The sequence below is a fragment of the Marmota marmota genome, unplaced genomic scaffold (assembly GCF_001458135.2).
Source record: "Marmota marmota marmota unplaced genomic scaffold, marMar, whole genome shotgun sequence".
Taxonomy (NCBI): domain Eukaryota; kingdom Metazoa; phylum Chordata; class Mammalia; order Rodentia; family Sciuridae; genus Marmota; species Marmota marmota.
Genome location: NW_026000174.1, coordinates 66,412,052 through 66,422,847, shown reverse-complemented (window position 1 = coordinate 66,422,847; position 10,796 = coordinate 66,412,052). Strand labels below are relative to the sequence as shown.

At 55.5% G+C, this 10,796-nt stretch overlaps 2 protein-coding genes across 6 annotated transcripts in view; one reads left to right on the top strand and one right to left on the bottom strand.

Annotated features, from left to right (window-relative positions):
* The window catches only part of Macrod1 (mono-ADP ribosylhydrolase 1), a 142,925-nt gene extending 140,646 nt beyond the window's left edge, over positions 1-2,279 (top strand). For 2 of the 5 annotated variants that reach the window (XM_048789066.1, XM_015478155.2), the window contains 7 exons: positions 344-460; positions 902-1,023; positions 1,129-1,159; positions 1,336-1,409; positions 1,735-1,816; positions 1,922-1,957; positions 2,111-2,279. In XM_048789066.1, coding sequence (XP_048645023.1) covers positions 344-460; positions 902-1,023; positions 1,129-1,159; positions 1,336-1,409; positions 1,735-1,816; positions 1,922-1,926 — 431 coding nt within the window. In that variant the 3' untranslated portion in view covers positions 1,927-1,957; positions 2,111-2,279. Of the gene's footprint in view, positions 1-343; positions 461-901; positions 1,024-1,128; positions 1,255-1,285; positions 1,410-1,734; positions 1,817-1,921; positions 1,958-2,110 lie in introns of those variants that run through there. The other 3 variants (XM_048789065.1, XM_015478153.2, XR_007342479.1) reach the window with 2 other exon arrangements.
* A 792-nt stretch (positions 2,280-3,071) lies between these two features.
* Positions 3,072-10,796, bottom strand: part of Otub1 (OTU deubiquitinase, ubiquitin aldehyde binding 1) — an 8,174-nt gene continuing 449 nt past the window's right edge. The window contains exons 2-7 of the mRNA XM_015478156.2: positions 9,146-9,207; positions 8,798-8,896; positions 4,182-4,300; positions 3,877-3,961; positions 3,568-3,762; positions 3,072-3,427 (exon numbers count right to left, since the gene is read on the bottom strand). Of these exons, the coding sequence (XP_015333642.1) occupies positions 3,230-3,427; positions 3,568-3,762; positions 3,877-3,961; positions 4,182-4,300; positions 8,798-8,896; positions 9,146-9,207 (758 nt within the window). The 3' untranslated portion in view covers positions 3,072-3,229. The remainder of the gene's footprint in view (positions 3,428-3,567; positions 3,763-3,876; positions 3,962-4,181; positions 4,301-8,797; positions 8,897-9,145; positions 9,208-10,796) is intronic.

Below are 10,796 nucleotides of genomic sequence, written 5' to 3'. Positions count from 1 at the left end.
CCCGAGCCCCTCCGGCGCGGCCGGAAGAGCAGGTGGGCGGGGCGCGCCCCCTGCCGGTCACCCCGCGCCTCTTCCCGCTGAGCCCAGCTGCAACCACACTGGACACCTGGGTCTCCCCAGATGTGAAACAAACACCTCCCGGCGGGACGAAGCGAGCGGACAGAGGCTGTCGGGGAAAGGCGCGGTGTCTGAAGTCTTAGCAAAGCCGAGGGAAGGGATTCTTGGGCTTGGGCTTGGGAGTATTCAGCCACGGAACTCAGCCTTCTCTGTAAAGGGGGTCAGCCACGCCTGACCGCCTCAGGGACGCGGGGAGCCGCACAGCTCACTCCCTCCTCCCCCGCAGTGGACGGTTGCATTCACCGGGCCGCCGGACCCCTGCTCACCGACGAGTGCCGGACCCTGCAGCACTGCGATACCGGCAAGGCCAAGATCACCAGTGGCTATCGACTGCCGGCCAAGTGTGAGTCCCTGACAGGCCACAGCCGTGGGGCGCAGCCAGGGCACCTGTGTGGAAGTGAGCATGAGGGGGCACTTCTTAACCTCAAGTGCCAGGGCCTGACCCTTTCTCCAGCATCCCAGGCAGCAGATAGGGAAGAGCTGGGGAACAGCAGGGGCCTGAAGGGAGGGGGAGGCATCTTCCCCACTCAGCGCCCAGGTCTCAGTGGGGGTTCACACAGACATGGGCGTGACGCGACACTGAGCTATGGGCGTGCGGGTCAGCGCGCACGTGTGGACTCGGACCCTACCCATGTGCCCACAAGGGTGGGGTCCTCTGGGAGTCTCAGAATTTGGGGGGAGAAGGCTGTTTCCTGCCCCCCTACAACCCAGGCCAGCAGGGGGAATGCGCGAGCTCTGGTCTGAGCGGAGACCCCGGCCCGGCTGACCCTGTTGCCCCCTGCAGACGTCATCCACACGGTGGGGCCCATTGCCCACGGGGAGCCCAGCGCCAACCAGGCTGAGGAGCTCCGCAGCTGCTACCTTAGTAGCCTCGATCTGCTGCTGGAGCACCGGCTCCGCTCCGTGGTGAGGGTCACCAAGCGGCGGAACGGGGGCGGCCCGCGGGAGGAGGCTGGCAGGAAGTGGGGTGCAGAGTGATGATGTCCTCATCCCCTCTCTCCCCCGTCCCAGGCGTTCCCTTGCATTTCCACCGGCGTGTTTGGTGAGTGGGGTCTGGAAGAAGAGGGGAGTGGGAAGTGGACTCCCACACGCAGGGCGCGGCGGGGAGCGGGCGGGCCTAGACACAGGGGGCGGGGCGTGGGCGTGCCCAGGCAAGGGGGCGGGGCGGGGCCCAGAACCTGGACTCACCTGCCCCGCTCCGCCCCGCCCCGCCCCCAGGCTACCCCAATGAGGCGGCGGCCGAAGTAGTATTGGCGGCGCTGCGCGAGTGGCTGGAGCAGCACAAAGACAAGGTGGGGCCTGGGCCCCGTGGAGTGAGGTGGCGGGCGCTATCCACAACACCGCCCGGCTCACCAGCCCCACATTGGTCATCGCGCCGGGAGCAAGGGTGCTGAGCATAGGGCCAATCGGGTCGTGCCAGCCCTCTTTGAGGCCTGTTTCTTCATGGGTAGCAGCGAGAAGGGAGTGGCGGGAGCACAACCCCAAGCCCTTTCTATAGAAGGCTCAGTGTGAGCTCTAAAGTCAGGGCCAGAGGAGGGGACCCCCCCAGAGCAAGGCAGGTAAAAACCTATAGGGGGCCCGAGCAATAAGACAGGCTGAACAACCCCTTTGACGCAGGTGGATCGGCTGATCATCTGCGTATTCCTTGAGAAGGACGAGAACATCTACCGGCAGCTTCTGCCCCACTACTTCCCCGTGGGTACGTGCCCCGCGCTGCCCCAACCCAAAGGCGCCCACCCCACGGCCAGCCCTGCCCCTCCCCTCTCGGCTCTGGGCTGGGCTCTCACTGTCCTCTGCCTTCCAGCCTGAGGCTCCCCGCAGCCCAGCCTGAGCAGGACTGGTAAGCAGGGCCTGGCCCCTTAAGGCTGCCCTACACACTAACCTATTACTAACACCTGCTCAGCCTCTACTGGGCTCACCCCCAGGTAGGGAGGAGGGGAAGCCAGGGCGATTGCAAGCCCTCAGCTCCTTGACCTCTCTGCTCTGCCTTTAGACCTGTCTGGGCCTGCAGGACCTCGCTCCCAGCTCTGAGAGGTAGCTGAAGCCCGCGGTCTGGGCCTGGGCAAGGCCATGCTGTTCTTTCCTTCAGCTCCACACCCCACCCCGCTCCCCGCCCCCTGCCCCTAAGGAGCCTCTTAATAAAATGACTATTTCAGCTCCCAGTGTCTGAGCTCTGACTGTTCTGGGGCTGGAGCATGGGAAGCCAACCCAAAATGGAGCCTCAGTCAGGCGCTTTGGCTTATAGGGACTGGCAAGAGCTCTTGGTGAGCCAGGCGGGTGTGGAGGCACAGGCTGGACAGCGAAGGCGGCAGCAGCACTTCACATTTATTGAGGGCCTGCCCCCAAGGAGCTCACAGCCTGGGGCTGAGACCCCACATGTGCTGGGGTGGGTGAAGAAGAGAAGCAAAGGCAAAAGGCAGGCAATGCAGACACTGGCCCAAGCAAAGAGGGTGCAAAGCAGGCACAGGCAGGGGGCCTAGAGGTGGGGAAGAGTGGGGAACTGGCAAGCCCTGCCTAGACCTGAGGACTGAAGGCCACTCCTCCTGCAGCAGGCTGGTGCCCCCTCCACCACCTGGCCTGGGCCAGTCCCATCCTGTGAGCCCTCTCTGCCCAGGACTCTCCAGTCATGCAGATCCCTGGTGGAGGGCACAAGGCTGGGGTCTGGGGCCCTGGCCAGGACAGCAAGGTGGAAGCCAGAGACCTAGGCAACTCCCAGAGAAATATCCACAACTGGAAGTGTGGAAGGGGAAGGGGGAAGGGGGAGGCCTTAGAGAGCACAATTCCAAGCAACCAGGAGGGTCCCCCAGGAGGCCTAGCCCCCTCAAAACTGCTCCTGGTGAGAAAGCTTGGGGTTGGACAGGTAGAAAACTGGGGGACCCACCTGAGGGAAGCGGGGCAGCCAGACACACAGCAGCCAGTGGGCAGGCAGCAGCAGGGACACGCACACACGCAGCTTACCACCAGCATCCCCTTTAATAAAACGTGGAAGATTGTGTGACAGGAAAAGGGAGGGAGTGAAATATGACCATTTACAACCACAAAAAAAACCTCTGTACATGTCTAGCGCCTGGCAGAGGGGGAGGCAGGCAGGGCAGCGGCAGGCCAGCCAGCCCTATTTGTAGAGGATATCGTAGTGTCCAGGCCGGTAGAGAAGGTAGACCTTGGGCTCAGAGCCCTCAGGGAAGACGTGCGGGTTGGTGGTGCCACCCTCACCACGGTCCATGTACTCCACCTGGATGGACACGCTAAGGGCCTGCGCCAGCGCGATGATGTGGATGTGGTCACTCTCCTTGCACATGGGCTCCACCTCCTGCAGCAGAGGTACTGGTCAGGCCCTTCCCAGCACCCTTCCCCAGGACCCGTGGGCCCTAGTGCACTCCCACCCCCTTGGCACCTGCCACCCTGGGGCAACAGACAAGGGATGGTCCCCAGTGGGAGGGGGCTTGGCACCTGCTGACAGAACTCCTTGACAGTCCGCCCACCCTCGATGAAGTGCTCAAAGAACTTGCTCTCCCGCTGCAGGTAGCCTGAGGTGAGCAGCCGCAAGTAGACCACAAGGTAGTCCGAGGTGCTCTGGTCGTTGAAGGAGGCCAGGAGGTCAGCTACTGAGGTCTGCTTCTCCACCTGCTCGATCAGGTCCATGAACTGCCCCCATGGAGGGACAAAGGGCAAGGTGAGGGAGGAGGAGGGGGTCAACCCCACCCAACCAGGTCAACCACCCTCCATCTTGGCTCAGCTTGAGACAGGTGCAGAGCTCACCGTATTGTGGAAATCCTCAATTGTGAACTCAGTGAAGCCCTGTGACACCAAGTCCTCTTTGCTCTTGGCAGACACAGCCTTGAACCTGTGGGTAGGAGCGGAAGAGCTCCTCAGCCAGCAAAGCAGGGGCCCAGCCCACACTGTCCAGCCTCAGACAGGCCACCCTCAACCCAGCTCAAAGGGAAGCCCCCAGCAGGAGTCCAGCCAACCTCCTGGTCTAAGGTGGAACCATCCTCCTATCCCTCAGGAGGGAAGAAGGTGCCCACAAGCCTTGCCCTCTGGTGCCCATGCGCCACCCTCCTCACCGCTGCAATTCCTTGCTGTCATCCAGCAGTGCCTCCAAGTGGGAGAATCCAAAAGCTCGATAGAAGCAGTTGCCATCAGGCCTGGTCTTCCGGATGTATGAGTACTTTTTGTGCAGGTCCTGCAGAGAGGCAGCCCCCCCCCCACCTGACCCCTCAACATTTGCCCAGACTAGGGCTAGCCCAAGAAATGGCCCCAACAAAGGTCACAACACAGCAGATGGCAACTAAGCTCCAAGAAGCCACTCCAGGCTGCAGAATGGATGAAGGGAATCACTGCCCAGTGACTCAGGAAGCTGTGCTCTTATGTACAAACTAGCTGCCTGGGTGGCGAAAACTGCTGCCAGCCACTGGCCAGGCCATACAGCTGGGCTACAGCATTGTTTGTTTATAAAAATGCACAAGGTCAGTGCTTACCTAGCATTTGTGATACCCTGGGTTTGATCCCCAGCACCAGGAAAGGAAAAAAAAGGCGAGGGACTGTGTGTAGCTCAGAGGTAGAGCTCTTGCCTGGCAGATGCAAGGCCCTGGGTTCCATCCCCAGCAACATGCGGGCACACACATATGATAAAATTAAAACATTAACATGCAGGAGAGTGAATCTGTCTTTGATAACGCAACTTTTCCAGTCTTTCATCCAAGAGACCTTCAGGGTAAGCAGATCAGGGCAGGGGTGCAGTGGCAAGTACCACGCCCCAGCCAGGTGTCCAAAGCCCGTGGCACAGTCCAGCTCAGCCCAATTGAAAACAGTTTTCCCACCGAAGCCTTTCCACAGTCCTCTGGGGTTTAATCAACCTTCCTTGTCTATTTCTAGCTTCTACCTGCCTACTCACAGGTACCATCTCCAGTCAGCCTTTTTTTTGGCAACGGGAATTGAATCCAGGGGCACTCAACCACTGAGCCACATCCCCAGCCCTTTTTTGAATTTTATTTAGAGACAGAGTCTTGCTGAGTTGCTTAGGGCTTTACTAAATTGCTGAGGCTGGCTTTTAACTCCCAATTCTCCTGTCTCAGCCTCCCAAGCCTCGGCAACTGGCTTCCATTCAACTTTTCCACTTTCTTCCCCAAAGGGAGAGAGACTTCTCTTATACTTCCCCACCACAGTGGCTACCAGTGCTTCCTAACCAACAGGCCTTGCTCCCCTGCTTGAGTACTCTCTCCCCCCACCTCAGTCATTTTTAAACTGAGAACCTCCTCAGCCACCACAGTGTACCCACTGCCTTCTCTCCTGATCTCTCACATCTGTCCCTCAGTCCTAACTGCTACCTGAACTGCCCCTCCACTCCACACAAGCCTGTTCCCTCTCTAGTGCTCAAGGACATTGTTCCAGGAAGTCCTCTCTCCTCCTGCATCAAATCATCTCTCCCAACAAGTTTAGACCCATCAGCAGAAAACATCTAGTTATGTCTTGCTTTAAAAAAGCAAAATCTCAAGCTGAGAATAGGGGCACACTCCTATAATCCCAACAGCTCAAGAGGCTAAGGCAGGAGGATCACAAGTTCAAAGCCAGCCTCAGCAACTTAGTGAGGCTCTAAGCAACTTAGCAAGGCCCTATCTCTAAATAAAATATAAAATGGGCTGGAGGTGTGACTTAGGGGTTAAACCGCCCCCAGGTTCTATCCTTGATACCAAAAACAAAACTAAAATGTATGTCTGTAATCCCAGACAGGAGGATCACAAATTCATGGCCAGCCTCAGCAATACAGCCAGGCTCTAAGCAATTTAGCAAGACCCTGACTCAAAATTAAAAATAAAAAACAGGCAGGGGATGTGGCTCAATGGTTGAGCACCTCTGGGTTCAATCGCTGTTTCCAAAAAGAAAGGAAAAAAAAGCAAAATCTCTTTTGACTTCAGACTGCTCTCCAGCCATCACTCTTGTCTTGGCTCCTCTGCAGCAAAACTACTCATAGCATTGTCCCTGCTCAGTCAGCTCACCTTTCTGTGAGAGGACTTTGCTCCAGCCAATGTCACAAAAGCCCTCCTAGTTTGGAGGATCAAATCTGGCCCTCCCCAGACTGGCCCCTCCCAGCACTACCTCCACACCATGCCCTCCACATGGGCACTTCCCCTACCTGGCTGGGGGACTCTGCACCCTCTCCTCCCTACAGGCCGCCCCTCATCCCTCTGCACTCTGAAGGGCGGGGCTTCCAACAAACCTGTAGTGCCCTTCCTCAAGACACACGTAGCACCTGCCAGAAAAGGGCCATAGGAATGCCTGGTGATGCCCTGGGATGGCTTCCACCTTTCAACTCTTTACATTCGCTGGGTGACATCAGTGTTGACAATCCAAGCAGTCCCAAATGTCAATCTTTACCCACCAGCTCCACTTCTGCCCCTGGCTTCACTTTTTTTTTTTTTTGGTACTGGGGATTGAACCAGGGTGCTTTACCACTAAGCTACAACCCAGTCCTTTTTTAGGTTGCCATAATATCTTTATTTTTATATGCTGCTGAGGAGTGAACCCAGTGCCTCATGCATGCTAGGTATGCACTCTACCACTGAGCCACAACCCCAGTCCCCAGCCCTTTTTGTCTCATTCATTCATTTATTTATTTATTTTTGGAACAGGGTCTCACTAAGTTGCCAAGGCTGGCCTCCAACTTGCAATTCTCCTGCCTCAGCCTCCCAAGTCACTGGGATTACAGGCATAAGCCACTGTGCCCAGCTCCCCAACACCTCTCTGAATTGTCTAACTGGCATCAACCAACAAGTCTGTCACAACCTCACACCAACCTGCTCCTCGCCTAGGCCCCCCCACCTCAATCACTCCAGCCTTGTGGCTCTGCTCACTTCTCCCTCACCTATCTCCACCTACAGCAGATCCTTCAGATTCTTCCCTCACTGCATCTCTAGCCAACCATTCTCACTGCTTACCCGGACCACCTGGGTCTAAGTCACTCTGGCCTGCTGCAGGTTTTACTGCAAAAGCCTCCTTGAAGCACCCCCTGCCTACACGCACACACAGTGCCAAGCCTTCTGCTGAGTGCTCATGATCATCATCCTAGACTCCTCCCACAGGCCCATTCTGCAGAGGAACCAAGTCTGCACCCAGGTCCACATGGGCACTTCTGTTACCACCTTGTCTCTCTGCCCACGGAGAAAAGGTGGTCTTGGCCAAAGCACACAGAATGGGGTATCAGAATGGGACGTTAAGGTGCATTCCTGTGGATAGCTGGCTCTGGACATTCAAAACATTTGCTGAATGACTCAGTGGGAAGGATCCAAGGACCATCCTGTCCTTACCATAGTGGCCTAGTATGGCAGGTAGGCCAGGAAATGGGGACAGCACTCCACTCACCCACGACATAGGAGAAGAGGAGCCTACTGCTTCCCAGCCTCACTGGGCAGTAGCACTGACTTGACCAGCATCTGATCAGAATCATCTCCCTCCAGCCAGAGATAAGCAAATAATGGAAGCTCCAAGTTCAGTGCATTGCCCAAGGCCACACAGATGGAGTGCAGAGGTCACAAGAAGAACCCAGGTGTACTGGCCTCCTAAGGCAATGCCTGCATCTCCCCACAGGCCTCTTGGGGAAACTACAGACACCCTGAGCAAAATGTATAAGCAGATCTCAGACCACACACAGATGGATCTGGCCCTCAGGTAGGTTATTTGACCTACTTTTTTTGGTGCTAGGGACATAACCTAAGGCCTCACACATATACACATCCTAGGCAAATACTCCAGCACTGAGCAATACCCCAGCCCCACACATTTAAAGTCTGAATTAGCTGCCAACTGTTAGAAGTCAGGAGATTTCATTATTTCTGGCTTCTCTGGCAACAGTGGAGTGACAGTCCGAATACTCCCTGTCACAGTCTGGCAGCTTGTGAACCATGGTGCCTTCAATGTTCACCAGCTTCAATCATACCTGCCTGGCCTCTGCCAGGCGCCTTCTCCAGGTGGAAGGGTCTAAGCATCTCTGATCTTTGGGGAGCGTGAGAAGAGTAACATTTGCCAACTCTGTGCTGAGCCTACTAAATGCTGTTTACACACCCACTCTCACACTTCAACCAAGGTGGGTGGTAAAGCAGCTTGCCTATTTTGAGTGATGCTGCAGGGCCCTGTGTAGAAGCCTGTGGCCCTGCTTCTCTACCACTGCCCACTCTCCACAAATGTCCAGGAGGTGGGCAGTGGGGCACATCCCTATGCAGCCCTCCTGCCCTGCTCAGCACCAGCCAGGTCAGCCCCTCAGCGGGCATGGAGATGGCTGGCTCCTGCCCAGCCTGCACTTGGCCCCACAGAGCAACACCTCCCTCTACCTCAAAACCACCCTACAAGTAGATGCTTTCACTATCACACTATTTTTTTTTCCTTTTCTTTTTTGGAACTGGGGATGGAACCCACAGCTTTGTGCGTGCAAGGCAAGCACTTTGCCAGCCCTCACTATCCCTATTTTACAAATGAAGACAAGTCATGTACAAAGATACGGAGGACCTGCCAAGGAGATAGCTGCCAAGTGGCAGTGTGGATTTGAAGAATTATCTTTTTGAGTCCAGAGCATGCACACACTAGCACTGACAGGTGTTCCTCAATACCCTATCCTCTCAGAGACCAGGCTGAGCAAGGAGCATGACTGAAGCAGGCACCCTCCTGCCCCCTCCAGCCAGGCTCCCACCTTGATCTTCTGTTGGTAGATGTTGTCATCCTCAGCATACTCCTTGTACAGGACGGAGAGCTCCAGCCGCTCCGACACCAGAGGGTTCTGCACAGCAATCTGCAGAAGGCAGGAACCCATCATGCTGTGGCATGGAGATGCAGTGACCCACGCCTAACAACCAGAACACCTACAAAAGGGGAGCTAGGCTGATAACCCAGTGGTACGGTAACCCCCATAAAAGCATCCACCACAGCCTAGAAAGGAATGGGATTCTGAAGTACAGATAGAGAACAGACTCAGGCCTAGTCTATTCATCCACATGATGGGGTCACCAGCCACTCCCTCCCATCCTCGTTAGCCCCTCACCTCTTGCTGAATTCGGTCCTGTTGCGCCATGATGGCTTCATCATAGGCCAGACAGTTAACGCCTAGAAAAGGGGGAAAAAAAAAAAAAAAAAGGATTACTATAGGTCCTGGCATCTCCGCTGCAGGTTGCTGGGCCAGGAACAAGCACAGCCCAGGAGCAGAGAAGCAGGTTTAAAATCTGGAAGCAAGTGTCTTACACCCTGCTCCACCCCACTGTGTAATCTTGGCAATGTCCTTCCCCTTCTGGGCTTTCATTTCCTCATCTTTAAATTGAGAGGATAGCTAGGCATGATAGGACACACCTTTGGTTGGAGCTACTGGGGAGGCTGAAGCAGGAGGATCACTTGAGCCCAGGAATTTGAGACCACCCTGGCCAAAATAATAAGACCCTATCTCAAAAAAAAAAAAAAGATGAGAGCATAGAGCTTGCATTTGCCTAGCATGTGTGAGGTTCTGGATCCAATCCCCAGCACTGCCAAAGAATTAGAATTAAAAAATAAGGGAGAAAAGTAATCATTCCCCACAAGATTCACTCTTCCTGATGACACCAGCTTCCTCCCTGCTTTCTAACATCACTTCCCAGAAGACCGGGAGTGCTGTGGCGTGGAGAGGCCTCTTGGGGAAAGTAAGATGAGGAGGTGGAGTCCTGAGCTAGATGGGAGCTTGCTGTGAGCCTGCTCTTTACCTATCACACTCTTCTTCTTCCTGCTAGCCTAGGTATCCTTAAGGGTGCCCATTTTACAAATAACAAAACAACTGTGCAAAGGTGAATAATCTGCCCAATAGTAAAAAGCTGTGGTCAAATCCATATTTATGATTCTAGTCTAAGCTGTTCACAACATTTCTCCTCTACCAGTTCACTACTGAGCCCTTTACTCACCTGTGAAATAGGGCTAACACTATCACCTTCCTCCAAATATAATATTATGGTATCCACCATAGCAGGTGGTACCTAAGAGTGCTGTGGAGTCATCCAACGGTTGAACAGGTCTATTATGGGGACCCCACTCTAAGTAGCCATTGGGAAAGGGCAAGGAGACCCAAATTCTAGTTTTGACTCTGCCTTATGTGATCTATACATATATGTGACTATAGGTGATCCTGAACAAAGCCCTTCTGGGGACCTGGGTTTGCCAGTTCTCAGTTCCTCAAGTGTGCAGGTGGAGTGAGTATGCACTGAATGACATTTAAGGTCAATCCTTTTGGACCAGTTCATCCCAGGTTCTTAGCTGGGCCAGGCCCATGCCCCAGAGCAGAGCTGTCCCTCACACACCCTTGTGACCTACTCGGCCACAGGGGCCCAACTTCTGGGTAGAAAAGGAGAGGGTGTGGCTGTTTTGGGAAAGTCCTAAATCCTCCAGGGTCTAAGAAAACAATGCCTACGCAGGCAGAAGAAGTCCGAAAGGCCAGAAGAGGGGGCTCTAGGGAGAAAGCTGCCCGAAGCCCCAGGGGCAGACACCCGCAGCCCCGCGCCAGCCTGCACGGCCAGCCTGGTCCTTCGTGGTCTGCAGCCCCGCGTCACTACGCGCCTCCAGACGCGGGCTGCTCTAGAGAGGACGGAAGGCTCGGCCCCGACCTAGGCCTTGAGCCGACTGCGAAGACCCGGGCATAGAGGCTCGGGGCCCAGAGGCTCGGGCCCAGGAGTCGGTGC